The sequence below is a fragment of the Thunnus thynnus genome, chromosome 21 (assembly GCF_963924715.1).
Source record: "Thunnus thynnus chromosome 21, fThuThy2.1, whole genome shotgun sequence".
In the NCBI taxonomy this organism is placed as follows: Eukaryota; Metazoa; Chordata; class Actinopteri; order Scombriformes; family Scombridae; genus Thunnus; species Thunnus thynnus.
The window spans coordinates 21,779,041-21,796,127 of record NC_089537.1 but is presented as its reverse complement, the minus strand read 5'-3'; the positions used below and the strand labels follow the sequence as shown (position 1 = coordinate 21,796,127).

At 41.7% G+C, this 17,087-nt stretch overlaps 1 protein-coding gene across 2 annotated transcripts in view; it reads right to left on the bottom strand.

The window, feature by feature from the left end:
- Positions 1 to 1,041: 1,041 nt before the first annotated feature.
- waca (WW domain containing adaptor with coiled-coil a) overlaps positions 1,042 to 17,087 on the bottom strand; it is a 23,047-nt gene continuing 7,001 nt past the window's right edge. The window contains exons 4-13 of one of the 2 annotated variants that reach the window (XM_067577829.1): positions 12,224 to 12,315; positions 11,338 to 11,453; positions 11,114 to 11,226; positions 6,711 to 6,956; positions 4,477 to 4,599; positions 3,990 to 4,141; positions 3,084 to 3,208; positions 1,628 to 1,823; positions 1,292 to 1,419; positions 1,042 to 1,169 (exon numbers count right to left, since the gene is read on the bottom strand). In XM_067577829.1, the coding sequence (XP_067433930.1) occupies positions 1,100 to 1,169; positions 1,292 to 1,419; positions 1,628 to 1,823; positions 3,084 to 3,208; positions 3,990 to 4,141; positions 4,477 to 4,599; positions 6,711 to 6,956; positions 11,114 to 11,226; positions 11,338 to 11,453; positions 12,224 to 12,315 (1,361 nt within the window). In that variant the 3' untranslated portion in view covers positions 1,042 to 1,099. The remainder of the gene's footprint in view (positions 1,170 to 1,291; positions 1,420 to 1,627; positions 1,824 to 3,083; positions 3,209 to 3,989; positions 4,142 to 4,476; positions 4,600 to 6,710; positions 6,957 to 11,113; positions 11,227 to 11,337; positions 11,454 to 12,223; positions 12,316 to 17,087) is intronic. The other variant, XM_067577830.1, reaches the window with a different exon arrangement.

Below are 17,087 nucleotides of genomic sequence, written 5' to 3'. Positions count from 1 at the left end.
TGGTAGCAACTGTACAAAGGAATGAACCAGTGGTACCACCTCAGCTTGAAAAGTACAGCTCATTACAAATTCAGAGGGGGGAAAAAAAAGAAGGAACAAAAAACTGTTGGATCACAAAGTAAAAGGAAAAAAAAAAAAAAAAAAACTACAAGGAGGGTGTGAGTTGTTGTTGTCTGAGGAGAAGATGTGGCAGGGCAGGGCTGAGGCCAGGGGAGGGTAGTGGGAATGGTCCAAAGCAGCACACCATCGCATCTCTAATTTTTTCTTTTTTTAAATCACTCACTCCACCACACCACCAGGCACTGTTTTTTTCAGACTGGGGAAATGCAGGGCCACCAGAAGCTGCGAACAGATCACTGAACCATTGGGAGCAGTTATGCTAGACCTGCCTGTAAGGGGATGTTTACCGTGCCTGAGAACAAACGTTACAGTTCACCCCGGAGGGCGGAGGGAAGAAGAGAATCCAGACAGTAATCATTTAACCAATATTTGAGGAAAGAAGACTACACTGACACCAGTGTTGTTCTGCTTTATGCTAGGCTTGTGTGTAAATAAATGGCTTCAAACATCCCTCTCTGTATACATGCGGGTCACGCACATACATGCTCAATGGTTCAATGATCTATGAATTGACAAAATGAAGCTTTTTAAGTCTGCAGACGAGTTAACATGAAGGAAAGGCTAGCTAATGAATGTAGCCGCCTAGGCGCTGATTAGTTTGGATGTCAAAAGCTTTGATAGGCATGGCTTTCCATGGCTTCAATCTACAAAACATATTTACAACATAGATAATAACATCTACAAGAAATCTACATTTTTTTCCCACCGTGGGTTTTTACAAAACAGAGTCTTGTAAATCACCCCCTCCTCCTCCTCCTCCTCCTCCTCCTCCCAGCTCTTCGTTTCCTCCCTCTTGGTTCTCCCAGCCCAAACGGTCCAAAGCCAAACCGACTGCAGCTCCTGTGTGTGTTAAGACTGGGTTCAAGAGGAACTGAACAACTGCTCTCCCTCCAGCCTCCAACTATGTGCAATGGGTCTTCCCCCCCCTCTTTCCCCACCCCTCCCCAACTCCCGCTTTCCAACTCGCAACCAGAAGTTCTCAGACCATGAAAGAATTCTGATTCTTCAACTTTTCAAGTTCTTTGATTTGCTGTCTCAGAAACAGTATCCTGTGGGAGACAGAGAGAGAGAGAGAGAGAGAGAGAAGACGAATGAGTTGGGTGTGTTCTTGGATTGAGGTTTTACTTTACATGTCAGCTGGTGCGTGTTGTTAAACTCGCTGTATTCTTACCTCTGCTCACGCAATGTCGCTTGTATTTCACAGACTCTGACCAAAGAACGGAGGTTTTTGAGCTCGGTGCAGTTCTCAGACATGCAGATGCTCCCCATGGTGTGAGCCTCTTCACGTAGTCTTGATGCCTTTAAAATTATATGTCGCACACAAAAAAAAGAGCAAAAACATACTGATGACTCTAGTTCATTAATTCACTGCACGGTTACATTCTTCCATATTGATACTGACAGTACAACTGTTTTATTGCGTGTAGCTGTGAATAACCACAGTCAGCCATGAAGCTATTTGTCTTCCAATGAAGATAAATTACAGTGAAATGTAGGAGGTACAAACCTGTTTCTCTGCGTGCTCAGCAGGCCAACCCTGGACATGTTTGATAAGATTCTCGTTGAAGTGGGCGGCAAGGGTGGGGGTGAAGGTGCAGGAGGGCCGGGATGCTGAGGAGGTTGGGGGAGCGGAGGCAGAGTTGGGGGCGTTGCTGCTGCCGGAGGAGACATGGTTGGGACCCGGGGAGGGACTCCTCTGACTGCTGCAGTTAACACAATGTGAGGGAGAGTGTAAGCATTAAAATGTCATGTTGATGGAGAAACTGAGCTTTCTGAACATGCTGACCTTTCACAAGCAAGACCAATCAACTCATTCTCAGCAGCAGTGTTAAGAAGAGATTGAATTTGAAAACCAAAAGACACTTTGAGTAACAGTTCGGCTACATAGGTCACACATCAGATGTATCACGGCTCACAGTTTGTGCACGTAACACTGACATGGTGTTAGGCTTCATAGGTCTAGACAGCCAAATGTCTGTTGCCACAAACCCAGTAGGTTTGTGTAGGGGTACGTTTGGAGTCAAGGAGTCAAAAAAAAGAGTAAAATTATTATTAAAAAACCTCATTATGAAAATGTGGCCAAGCAAGACTGACTGCATAAACTGACAGGAGTAAATCGTGCCAATGAGCGCTGATGTTGAATGTTCAGTGGACACTTTTTTTTGAAACTGTATCACAAACATGAATGACTTCAATGAATGAAACAACCATTCAGTGTTCCGTCAATGACCAGCAGATGGCAACGCAACACTACACAATAAAGACCGACTGCAGTCAGGAAGCAGATTCTTGTGTGGTGGTAAAAACTCATTCATGAGAAGATGGGAATGGGCTGTCCTACTGTTTGGCTGCTTTTCACTACTTCCCTGCTACTTTGCTTGGAGTATAGAGGATGATAGCGAGAAGCTTCACAAAGAATTTACAGTAGGAACCCTTTCAGTTGTTATGTACTGACAAAGAATTTAACACCGGTGAAATTTAAGGAAGATATATTTTCCACATCATTTGTTTTCATTCATTCCAAAGTGGGTGTCTATGGTTTTAACAAGTCATGTTTTTCTGCAGTTATCAAACACTGGTGGAACAAGAGCTTTTCAAAAGACGTCAGCATTAATGGAAAACAGACTAAGGGGAGTTTTTCCTTACCACCATCGCTAAGTGCTTGCTCATGGGGGAATTATTGGGTCTCTGTAAATTAAAGAGTTCAGTCTAGACCTGCTCTATGTGAAAAGTGCCCTGAGATGACTTTTGTTGTGATTTGGCGCTATATAAATAAAAACTGATTGATTGATTGACTAAGCTTTACTGATAACTATTAAAACTAAAACATGAACTGTGTAATATACTCCATGGCATCGGAGGTTGGATGTTTCATGACCAACAAATAATAAACACACGTTCTACAAAGTGCCATCAATTAGTGTCTAAGGCTGCCTGTGGAGGTGTTGTGTGGCTGGACTCACCCTTGGCGCTGGAGCGTGCGCGGGGAGGCGGTGGTGGCATCATGACTGTGCTGCTTATCGCTGGAGAGGGGCTGCTGGGATGTTGGCTGGGGATGAGATGCCTGCTTAACTGCTGGCGTGCTCACCTGTACGCAAAATAGAAATACTACATCAGAACATCTCCTGTTCATATGATTAAGATACAAACGTACAAATGTGAACAGCATATTTTGCCCAGCCGAATATAAAGAGTCTGTTTCATTCATCCACAGCATGCTTCAGGAAGCATATAAATGAGACCAGACATGCCTCCCCGTTTGAATAAATCTCTCATTTCTCATATTTGTCCGGTTGGGATGCCATGTGACTCAGCGTGTTCCACAATACAATACTGTTTTTAATATCGGATGCATTTAACTCTATTTGCAATCAATTTGCATGAATCTATTCTCTTGCAAATGCGACATTTCATTCAACTGGGAGGACACTGAAGACCCATGCCATCAAAACAGCTTTCACATGATACCATCAGTGTGTCCTAGTGTATGACCTTTTGTCTATACTGGTCAGTGATGTGCAGTATAACTAAGTGGTCAGAATAAGTTCCAGCTAAGGCAGGGGATCTGTTTTACATGTCATACAGGCCTCTCTCTCCCCATGTTTCTTGTCTCTCTACACTGTGACAAATGCCCAAACCAACCTTGAACGTAAAGCACTTACATTTTTGCAACGTGAGTTAAAAGACTGTATGATAACGGCAACTCAGTGGTGCCCATTTAAGAAATCCAACAGATTTATCAGGCCCGAAGAAATCAAAGAAAGGCAAAGTATTTTTTTCATCCTTGGCGATAGTTATATTCCCAAGAAAAATTCACCCAACTGGATACTCTAAATGCTTGTTGGACACAATGTAAATGTTTGTCTTACTTTTGGCTGTGAGATGACAGGCTGCGTGCTGAGGAGGGGTTTAAGAGGACCAGCATTGGTCTGTGGTGTGCTGATCCTCGGAGAAACGTAGGACCTGGGCGACGAGGCGTCCGATGTTAATGACATTGGTGACTGGTTTGATTGCTGAGCTGCTAGACGAACAGAAAGAAGAAGATCTAAGACATCAACACAATCTACTAAATTCATTACCCAGCAAGAAAATGTCGGTATGAGTAAATACATAATATGTGAGATCTTAAAAGATAGCAATAGTCATAAACACAAGTCAGGAAATCGATTTTCTGTTGGCTGATGTTATCGTCTTCATTAGAACTACCTAACTGACAATTCAGTGAAAGGGGAAACACACAGAAATGCCAGGTAGTTCTTTTCATTAGCTAAAGTAGTCATTATACAACATGCTGTATGTAAGTGACTACATTTGCAACAGTACATAGTGGTGTTACAGAAACGCTTGTGCACTTACCTTGGTTGGAGAGTTGAGCAGCTTGAGAGAGGATAGTAGTGATATTGAAAGCTGATGGTCCAGCAGTAAGGATCTTATGGAGCATCGACTGTAATGAAGCTTGTGTGACGGCAGCTGTGAGAACTGTAGAGAGGCAAACACACTTTGTTACCTCCCTGCACTGAGGAACTAAGTCTTACAACTAGAAAGGTTTCTGCACTGCATCAGTTAATTTGCCAAGCAAATACTTTAATGCACCCCGTAGAAATATTTCCTCATCCTCACTCATTTTGCTTGAATGAGTTATAGTGAGATCACACTTCAACTTGCCTGTTTCTGCAGGATGCAGAGCTTTGATGGTATGGCTGGCAGTTCAATGATTCTGAACCTCTTTGAGTTTTGGACTGTTAGTTTGACATAATAAAACATTTGAAGACGCCACCGTAAGCTCTACAACATTGTAATGGACACTTTTTACTGTTTTCTGCTCGTTTATAGTCCAAACAGATACCAGATCTTTACTTGAATTAAATGAAGAAAATGATTAGTTGCAGCCCAACAGTAGAGCACTGACCCTCTATATTCACCTGCTAGACAAACTGTAGCTGCATGCAGCTTGGTGAGCTGTCAATCTTAAACCTCAGCGGTGAAAGATACACCATCTTAAGTAAGACAAGACCTACTCAGAAAAAATGTTGTCCAAAAGGAATTTGCTATATTCTAAAATAAAAAACAGTTAATAAAATAACGCTGCCTGACAACGCAGTGACCAATATGTAATTTCAGAGCCTTTTCAAAGTCGACATCATCTATGAGACAGACTTCTGTCTCTACCACTTTTAGTTTGGATCATAAAGCAGGAGGGGTGGGAGTCTTTGGCGATCTCACAATTTGATTCCTCTCCTAAACTCACAATTGATTCTCGATTCAAAACAGATTCTTGTTACAATAAATAGAAAAGGGCGTTCTAGTTTCAGGCTATTAGTCCAGTTCAATGTCCAACTCGCTGTCGCTTTTCTCACAAGCAGAGAAAAGTGTTTCAAAGTTTGCAGCTTTTTTATTAAAATAAAGTTAACTGCATTAATTTGGAAGCATGCTGCAGTCTTCTGCCTGCAGTTTACTGACCAACATCAATGACTAAATATAAGGGGAAGCAAAGAGGAGAAAGAGTGAAGCGCTCTGCGGTGCTGTGACTGATGTTACAACTCCAGCAGTGGAGAACAGCAATCGTTATCCTCAACTCTGAACACACACACACACACACACACACACACACACACACACACACACACACACACACACACACACACACACACACACACACACACACACACACACACACACACACACACACACACACACACACACACACACACACACACACACACACACACACACACACACACACACGGCTTTGGAGATTAGACAGACTGTGGACAAAGTTATTTCCTTCACCCAACCAGAGTTGGCTTAAAAGTTTTGCAGTGTGTGTTGGTTGGTGTTCTCGTTTGCTAGTGCTGCAGTTCAGCACTCTGCTCTGCTCATGTCAGTCTCTGGGAGATGTATGAAGTTAAAAAATACTTCAGTTTTGTCTTGCAATACAAAATATGCCCGAGCGTTTGCCTTCTTTGAAGGTGAACTATAAAAAAAAAAAAAAAAGCACTGTACGGATGCAGAATTGTGTTCTTGTAGTTGAGTTCTGCCTTTTTCAACGTCTATCAACATAACGTTTTAACAACAAACAAAAAAATCTATTTTTGCAAAATGTGAATTGATGTTTAAGAATTATGATTCTTATGTAACTTGCTTTTTTCTCTCACCCCTATAAAAGCAAGACTCAGACAAGCCATGAGGTGCCCTCTACAATGTCAGCCAAGTTTTCCACTGTTGGCACAACACTGTCTATTGGGCAGTCATTCATATGGCTGCTGATTTCAGGGGGCTCACAGCAAACAGTAAGGTCTAAAGCATAGGTAGTCCAAACATTCAGACTGAAATACAAACAGGCTAGGACTATAGGAATGACAAGTAAGACAGGACTCAATAATGGACTCAGACCAACAGCAGGCATCCTCAGATGTGGGGACAGATTATCACGTAATGTCAAAACCTCTGACAGTGGGCAGTCAGACCAGCAGCTGATAGCAACACAGCATATAATAATAATGATCAGTTACTGCAGGCAGATGAATGTAGTCAGTGGCTGAATGTACATAACTGCATCATGTGCATGTAAAATCAGCTATTTTTCTTACCTTCGTTGATTTTTGCCATGTCCACACTGGCATTATTGAGCTGCAGGGCAGTTTGAAGTGCTGGGAGAAGCTGGCGAAGCAGGGTGGGGTCCTGGAGTAGTGGAGGGGCTGGGGACTGAAGGACTGGGGACACGGGAACTGTGGAGGCAGATGATCCAGGGGGTCCTGATGAGGGGTTCAAGCTCCCTGAGCCTGAGGATGATGACTGGGACTGGGTAGCTGTGGGCTTCTCCACCTGGGCTGACTCTGTGAGGGCAGCAGAAAGGAGGATGTCATTACATTACATCTCAGGCACGCTCAGAAATCTACCGTCTCCAACTGGTAAGATAGTTCCTTCTTGATAAGCTTGTAAATTCATTCATACTGGCCTAGGAAAGGAACGAGACGATCGGTCCTGCACAAAACAGCAGCTCTGTTCAGGATTGCAATCACAGCCTGATATCGTATATGTAATTTAAAACTGGGCATGTAGATACACGTAAAAGAAAAATGAGTTGTTTTATGTGAGCGGACCCCTGTAAACAACCACTGCGGAGCTTCACGTCAGTTTCAGTTACATTTTTAACACATCTTGACTCGAGGGCAGGAACTATCATGTCAGCCTCGTCAAATACATGTGACACACACACAGTTCCTGATGTGGGCTTGCTGGTGCAGCTACAAACAGCGCTGAGCTGCTGTTAGTTGTGATCAGAGCTACACGCATGTTCCCCTTAGTCTGATCTTAAGTCTTTATTATAAGCTGAAAATTTAAGGTTTGCCTAACCTAGAAAAAGCCTGTCAATGCCTTTATATCACTTACTTTAAAGGGAAGTGTCGTTCTAGTATCAACATTAGCTTTCCACAGCAAATGAGCACAGACTCCCACTGTGACAATATCCTGTGACTGTATTATCTAATGTTATGGACGGGACGGGGGTGGGGGATTGCTGTGGTGATGGCTGGTCACCACACCTGAATTAATGCTGCAACAACACTAAACTATATAGTTGTTTTTAGTCTTTGTATGCTGTCTATGTATCAAGCTTTCAACAGCATCCATTCATGAACACAACTGAAGAGGAAGTGTTTTCAGGAGTGTTTAATAGGTATTCAGATGATCAATGACATCAATTCTATGAGAGCTCAAAAAGCATAGGATACATGTGCATCACGGACTGTGCAGGAATCGTTCTTTATAGAGGAGTGCCACAGAGTTGTAGAAATATTCTCCAACATTTTGCCTTAAACTGCTTTGTAGCAGCCTTGATGATTTCCTTGTAACAATGTAAGACATCTTCACTTAAGGGAATCATTAATATTTGGTGGCTAGTGTGATACAATGCTGAGTGCTTTCTGTTTAGCAAAAGAGCATACACCACTATGATATGCATCAGTACAACTAAGGATAGTGCAGACTACAACAGACTTTTGCCACAATTTGCCTGAGTCAGACACACTACTCAGATCTGAGACAAAAACCCTAAAGTCCTCTAGTTTAAGTTGTTCAGAGACACCATGTCGCGAGCTGCCCCAGAGGCTATGACAGTTTTCAAACATTCTCCTAGCTAACAAGAGAATTTGCCTGTAGTTGGGGTAGTCTGAGTAAGGGTAAGAGCAGTATCCAATGAGAACGCACAGGAGGGAGGCAGTGAATACACACACACAGAGCTGCCCACAGCCTAATTATATCATTAATGTAATAGGAGTCATTAATGGAGCTTCATAGGGAATGAAAAGGACATGGATAGACTGAGCAGAGAGAGACAGAGCAGGTCGTCTAGCGTGTCTGAGCAGAGGAGGTGGACATGGTGTTGATACAGCTGATGTCTTCGTAGAATACTGACGCAGGAACAAAATATCAAAGAGCCATTTCAGCCTGTTGTGATTTTACAATTATTTGAATGTCTAGTTCAAATCCTAGTTTATTACTTAACCACAACTCCCTGCCCTCTGTTTGCTTTTATAAGCCGATACAGGACATACTGTATTTTGCTGTAGATCTTTCCAAGATCTTTTATAACTTTATTCATTTTTAATTAACTATGTTCAAACATTTCTGTGGAGCGTTAACTGTATGTCGGATACCAGTGAGGTTTCTGTAGATTAAAAGGTTCATTTACATATCTTTTCCCCACCACCACCACCATCTTCCTTGTGACTGGTTTAAATCCCATATGTGCCGTTCTTATGCCTACTCTTTTGATTGATACAAACACCACATGTATTTCGGACAAGATGTGTGTCATCTGTAGCTGAAAAACTGGCACACTCTATCCCACAATGACTACTCGCACGTTTTTGTTGAATACTACTGAAGTCTGATCCAGTCTTAATTTTCCCCAAGGGGATTAATCCTGTAATCAGTGGACCTCATCTGAGGTCTGTTGTGTAGCTTTTGCACCCTCATGTCAAGATGACAACAGTCTGCAACAAACAATGTCTTGTGGTGTGAGCAGCACAGAAACTCTGATTTCAAAAGTCTTGCAGTCTACATTTGGGTTAAAGCTGGGAACAGACTTTAAGACTGTTGAAACCTACAGAGACCATTCAACACATGACAACTACTTCCAACATAAACAGATTTCTTTGTAGTCCTTAAAAGTCAGAAAGGACATACTGAACTCAGCAAAACAGAATAACACACTGGATGACAGGCAAGGACTACAATTACATGCCAGGCTAATTTATGATGCAATTTAAATGAAAAGGGCAAAGAGAACAGAGGGAAAAACACAAAAATGTGGATAAAATAGTGCATGAAAAGCCATGGGCAACAAAGAACTCTGCAGAAGAGATCTGGAGGTGAGTGAACTCCAATAGAATAGTGAGGTTAACATCACAGAAACCTCATGAACTGGATTATATTTCAATTCTCACACATAGCACTGTTTTCAATCAGTGATAAAGCCATAAAAACATCATGTTTTAAATGATCTTTAAAAGGACAGGATCACATTTATCAAATCTTCCTTGATACAATACTCACATGCCTATGTGAACATTCAAAGGGATATTGGTTGCTGTAATTGTTCCTCCTGTCTACTGGCTGTGAAGAAATGCCTTCCTGATGTGATTCCAATGTAAGAGACAAGCCAGACAATTCTGTTGTTTTGCAAAAATGTATTCAAAAGTTCAGCTGAAGCTCATATGTGGCTGTTGAACTTTAGAACGAGGACTGTAGAATCTGTCTCCCCATCTCTTACATTGGAGGCATGTTAGGACGGGATCTCTTCATGGGCAGTTCGGAGAAAGGAATGATTACAACTAGAGATGTCAACGGTTACCCATTAATTGGTTACGAATGTCGGGCTAATGTACATACTAGGTACATTAGATTGATCGGTGCCAAATTTCAATACCTTGCACACTGAGAGTGAGCACAGCCCTGAAATAAGTTTTAAAAACACACATACACCAAGCGAAAGGTGTAGATGCGGTGTCTCTGGTTTGACAGTACCGAGATGGGAGGTGACAGGTGTGTTTACAGTGTTTAAGATTTCACAGCGCAGATATAAATTCACACAGCTGACGGACTGTTAGCCTAGCATGCTAATCCTACAGTCTATCTGCAATAACAACATAGGTGTTACTTTGTCGTACCCAGTTGGACTGAGACAGATATGCTGCTAATCAGTGCGGTGGAGGGCTAGGGACTGAAAGAGCTAGTTCGGTACCTCAAGCCTGAGTACATTATGCCATCGAGAGCTACTGCAACTAAACGTACTGAAAACACTTTGAGGTAACGAAAGCTACATCACAACTTTTCTTAAAAATGAACCGGTTAGTTACCAGTTAATGGGTGTCGGTCTATCGAAAGCTAAATTAACCGAAACTGACATCCCTAATTACAAGGGATAATTCTTTGAATGTACATATGGAAATATGAGTATTGTATTATGACAGACTTGAAAAAAAATGTGAATCCATACTTTCATAAGAACAAAACAGCAGCAACGTGATGAGTGCACAATGATTTAGAATCATTCAACATCACACTTGTCAACACTAACTGGCCCAGACTGTAATGGATTCAGTCCATCATGGCCTGATCAACTGGATCACACATTCACAGTACTCACAGCTACAGTATGCTGCTTAAAGCCACATCAGCATGCGTGGTTAAGATATTTGTAGTCTCAGTCTTTTGGTAAGCAATTCTTTAACATCCATCAGCAAAAGGTCAGCTCAACAACAGTCATCATAGACTAAACAACAACAATGCTTAAGCGAAAGGATTTCAGGTAGATTTGCATAAAGATGGCGACAAAGATGGGAGAACTCTCATCCCTGATATTAAGGACCAGCCAAGCCAAGAAACTAAGTATACAGATATGTAAACAAAGCGTATATGATTCATTTAAGATCAGTCGCAGCGAACAGGTAAGGAGAACATGTATTATAACAATGTATGTAGCACTTACTAGCACCAGTAAAGCCAGGAGCAGCCGATGCTTGCATAGCCTCCCTTCTGTAGTCCCTGTCTTTGGGGAAACTGTTGACGACCGTCTTTGTTGCCTCTTTTTGCCTCTGTTCTCTGTGAAACACAGATACAAGTATGTAGACACGGCGATGTATCCAACCTTTATGTGACAATTAAAATAAAGTGTGTACTATCAAGTGGTTTGGGTAAAGAGATTGTAGCTACCTCTCCAGCCATTCTTTGGGCTTCTCCCACTGGGACACCTCTGTCCTACAGTTGTAATAGTATTTCTTTCCAGACGAGCTGATGTGCTCTGACCAGTCGTCGCCAGGTTCGTAAGGCTGAGAAACAGAGAAAAATATTTAGGAACAGAAGGAGACAGAAAAGCAAACTGTGTGCATGTATGTGTGTTGAGAGGGTCTGATGCAAGAGCTTGTAATGTAATCTGAAATGTACATGCGATATTTGGGTCGAAGGCAGATAGCTACAGCTGGGCGGTTTACAGAGATGCGTTTTAAGTGGGAGGGAAGGCTTATTTCAGAGACAGATAAAGACTGTTGAGGTGACCAAACTGGAACAGTTTTTGCTCTCCTCAGGACTATAGTATTAAGACTGGTGTTACACTTCTCACTAGCTGCCTTCTTAACACATTCATTCACACATTTTATTTCCCCTATGGTGTTAAAAAACAAAAATAACAAGCAGGAAACTTCCATCATGCAAGAACGGTCACTAAAGTTAACAGCAGTTTCCTTAATATGGGAGACAACTATAAGAGCACAATGCGAGGAAGCTTCTCGTATTCTTTCGCAAACACCAACTAATAGCATAACTATTGATTTTCTGTGATAACTGCAGCCATTAAATAAAGTTTGTCTTAATATGCGTGTCCAGTTGACTGGATACTTATCACAATAACCTGATGGAAAACCCGTTATTGTTATCAAAGCTAAGTAGTATTGTGTTTAAATGATAAGAAGTCAAAGCAAAATCTAACATCAACGTTGGACAGTAAACTTACTGGAAAGCAGCTACAGCAAAGAAACAATAAGCCCATTGTACTTGATAAACAATGTTTAGTCCTCCATGCTATGGCAGAGGCATCACTTACTGTGTCTGAGGTCTTGCTGGGGTTAGAATGTGAGTTGGAGCTATGAAGGGAACTGTGGTTGTGAGAATTTTCTTGTGGAGAATAACTGGTCCCTGCAACAAAACACAAGAAGAGGAAAATGCATCAGTAACAGCTATTCACATTAACATGCCATGTTCATAGACGGAACTGTGAAAAGCCTGGTTGAGAACTACATCTTCACTGTTGCCTCAGAAAAATTAAAGAAAAAAGGTGCTCAAATATTTGATGCCATGTTTGAATTAGAGGTTGACCGATTAATCAGCAGCAATAGGACATTTTACAACCTATTGGAATCAGCGGAACTTGGCTCCAATAGTGGCCAATGGTTGTGCAGCATCTACCGGTCACGCAGGGACGTACATAATCACATAAACATTTTGCATTGAGGCTCCATACATAAAGTCAAGGTAATCAATGTTTTCCCACCATTATAAGACTCAGACGCCTAAGTGTTTTTTCACAGCGCCTAAGCAGGACGAACAGAAAAAACTATGCTGAGTCTCTATCACGTTTTGCTATCATTTATGGTCGTGCTGCTTCTCTGTCCTCTCCTGTCCCCTCAGTGTTTCTCACACTCACACACACACACACCAAACAGCAGGGCCGAGAGGCTGCAGTGCGGTGGACACAGTGAAGTGAAGATAACTTGAAGATTACTCGAGTTGACGACAACTACACCCGTTACTCTAAGCGCAATAAAACCTCCTTGAATGAAAATCCAGTAAGTACTTATCAAACCACTTGTTCAACAAACATAAACATGCAGGAAAGCCATATTTCCACCTGCTCCCGGTATGTTTTACACAACCACTGTACGCTTGTTAAGCTAAAGGTGAATTGTTATAAACAAGCTAAAATGAAAGCAGTCTCTACGGAGTCTAACTGTTTATCTTTGCTACAAATCTTAAAATGTGACAAACTCTTGTAAACTTAGCTGCTGGCTGAGACGGCGGCCCCCCCTCTTCAAACCAGCCCCTCCTCCCTCTACCAGCATCAGAGGACAGGATGAATGACTGATACTGACTGATGTCTGTGTTCTTCATTCTTTCAAAACTTTACTTGGTATTTTGATGTCAGGAATATTATTTATTTTATTGAAATGTTATTTTTGTTTCCAGTGAGATGTTGAGTTTATATAGTGACTTTGCTGTTGTAAACATTACTGTTGCTGCTCTAGAAACAATATTTAGTTGTCTTTAAAATATAAATCAATTCTAATCCTGCTCTAAATTTATTCTCTTTTAAAAATCCCAATTCTTTAGTAATGGAAATGAACCAGTAAGAGTACTGATAAAGAGCCGGGCCGACAAGTATGGATAAGGGAAAGATAAAATCCTAACATCCCTGGTTAGTGGCTTTGCCTGGAGTTTGGGAGGAAGAGCAGGTTTAAGGTATTTATTACTTTGACTTAGATGTTCAGTTCAACAGTTATCCAGTTTCTCATAAAGTCTAAGACTGTTCATTTCCAACAGTGTCAAATTTTTTTCACAGGAGCAGGAGTGTGAGATATCAGACAATTAATCGGCTATCGGCTTTATCCTGCTCCAAACGATCATTATTATATCGGCCTATCAGTTGACCTCTACTCTGAATAAATATTCCTGTTGGTAAAAGCTACCAAAGCAACACTGTAAACCCAAATACAGAATCGCAAAACCATATAATGGTGCTTAAAAGCTGTGGAATAACACCTATCTTGAAGATCTATATACTGACAGTATTTGGACAGTCATACTTTATGTTCTTCAGGCTCTGTGCTTCAGCATATTCAATTTGATATAAAGTAACAGATACTACATGAAAGTAATCTCAGTAGTTTGACGTCAACACAGACAGAACTCCGTGGGAGATACAGCCCTTTTAACACAGGTACATGAAGGAAAACTAGAAAATGGCAAACAACCTGGTAGACCGAGGACCACGAGCCCTGTCGATGAGCGGAAAATCATTTGCATGGTGAAGAAAAAGCCCCTTATGACTGCAGAGCAAGTCAAGAATACTCTCCAGGATGTAGGTGGAGATTGTTGACATGTTTGCTTGTCAACAATCGAGAGAAGACTTCATGACCATAGGCTCAGAAGATTCACCACAAAGATGCAAACCTGTGGTAAGCCTCAAAAACAGAAAGGCAGGTTGCACTTCACAGAAACATACACAAAGAAAGTGGTAGAGTCTGATGAAAAAAAATCAACCTCCTATCAAAATGACAGAAAGAGGAAAGTGTGGAGCGAAAAAAGGAACAGCTCATGACCCAAAGCATAGCAGCTTATCTGCCAGACTTGGTGGTTATATTATGGCTTGGGCATGTATGGCTGCCAATGGAACTGCAGACTGGTGCTTACTGATGATTTTCACTGCTGACTGAAGCAACAGGATGAATTCAGAGATATACAGGAGCAATCTGTATGCTCACATTCAGACAAATGCATAAAGACACATTGGATGACATGTCATCATTCAGCAGGACAACCATCCTAAACATACAACCAAACCAACCAAAGACATTTTTTCAGGGTGAAGAGGCGGAATATCCTCGACTGGCCGAGTCAGTCACCTCATCTCAACCAGATTGAGCTGCTTTCCACCTGCTGAAGACCAGATTAAAGGCAGAGCGAGCCCACAAGCAAGAGCTGAAGGTGTCAGCAGTGAAGGCCTAGGAGAGCATCACTAGGGAAGATACAAAGTGTCCAAGACTTCAGGCAATCATTGACTGCACACCATCCACTAAATATTAAACCATGATGATTTTGTTTGACTTATCTGTCCAATTACTTTGGGCACTTTGTGTTAAAATTAGCAATATCTCCCACATAGTTCTTTCAATATTGATGTAAACCTACTCAAAGCTGAGACATGGCACTTTAATCCAGTATCCATGACTTTGTTTCAAATTGAAGCACAGAGCCTGAGAAACAAAAGATGTGTAACTGTCCAACTATGTCACACTGTGCAAGATTGGTCTAATAAAGTCATAGTTGCAATCTGTGTCAGACTGTAAAATACACATTTTGAGGCATGTCAGCTGGTGCCATGAAAGCCTGGTGAATCACAGCACAAAGATGTAAGTAGAGGAAAAAGTCAGGACCACCTAAGTGATTACAATTAACACTTTTAATCAAAACCACATGCCAACCACCTGATGGGGTGAGAGAAAAAGGGAGGCGATCACCAAAGTCATTAGGATACATCATCTGGTTGCCATGAATGTCTGTACGAAATTTTGTGCTGATCCACTCTTTGAGATATTTCAGTCTGGACCAAAGTGGTGAATGGACAAACTGACCAACTGGTCGCCATTCCCACGAGCCCTGCTGCTAGCATGGCTATAAGGATGCAGGCAGAAACATGTCATCAACTTGCATCATCCATCTTCACCGCCCTCATGTTTTGTAAATGTAAAACAATAAACAAGTTTTGGCCACAACGCTGGCACTTTTATGCTTTGAAAAACCACAAGTAGGAGGAGGAGATTGTAAAGCTGGCTGCGGCCGGGTAAAAGAGGGCAACGTGCAATGCTGTTTCTGAAAAGTGAGTTTGAGGTAAGTATGTTTTTAGCACAAAACGTTCACTGGCTTGCCTGTGTATTCCGGGAAATTTTATGCCCTATTCTGGATTTGCTAGGTTGTAAACGTGGGTTGTAGCAGCAGTCACATTGTAAGATTTTGGATTCTGATGCAGACCTTCTTTAGTCTCCAAAGCTCTAAATCGGCAGTCTGTGGAGTCTCACAGTGAGATCCAGGACCACCGTAGTAAAATGATTACCAAATATTTCATCATGTTTCTCGCATAATCGTCAACCTTCGCCTGGGACGGCCCAGTACCACACAGTGTCAAGGGGCCTTCGCACAACAGTATGTTTTATAGGATTCTCACAGAAATTTATAGTGCGGTCAATTTCAAAAAAAGTGTGCTGCCAACATGTTTCCCATATGTGTGTGTGTTTTTTTTTTTTTTTACAGAAAACTGCAGTGTAATATCAAGATCAAGATAGATTTTTAACAAGTCCATTAATGTAACAGCATTGATTGAAATTGCTGCTAAACCCGTTTGGTTAACAAAGCATCCTGTCTAACCTCTGTCCCAGTCCTCAGCTGCCCTCTTCTTACACTGAGAACAAAACAAACACCATCACAAGTCAAAGAATAAGTGCAGCAATCAGAAGGCAAGACTAAACCCGTTTTGCACATTTAATAACCTCAGCTCTATCGAGCTATTATTAGATGCTACAAGTGTCGACGACGTCAGGATATTTTGACATTTGTAACATTTTAAAATTGCTACGGGGATATAATTATATGTCAGTAAGGCAGACCAAGGTAGGGGAGGCGTGCTTGAATGAAAGGCCTCTGGTGATAAGGTTTTCTCACATACAGCAGGGAGAGAAGAAGGATGCACTGTGGCATCTGTGGCCATAGGAAGAAGTGTATAGCAATCTGTGGACATACAGGTTTGTCAACAATCTGTAGCAAGTCAGGAGGCGCAAAATAAAACCTTCAGCTTGTAAACTATGGCATTCAATAAGAGTGTTTTACTGTAATCTACCTGCAGCTGGGCAATGAAAAACAACATACGACAGACAAGGAGGAGCTGATGAAAAAGAAACTGATTGTGATTGTAACTGTTTAAGGCTGTATTCAGACCAAATCAGGTGGTGCAGCATACAGCTGCAGGGTTGAGCGGAGGTGTGCGGTGGTTGTACTGGTGGTTGTGTTGGTGGTTGTGTTGGTGGTTGTGTTGGTGGTTGTGTTGGCGGTTTTATTGATCTGATTCACCAGCTTTCTCACTACCAGTGCTCCCTCTCTTCATTCACTCTTTAGCTTCCATGACCACAGCTGCTCTCTCT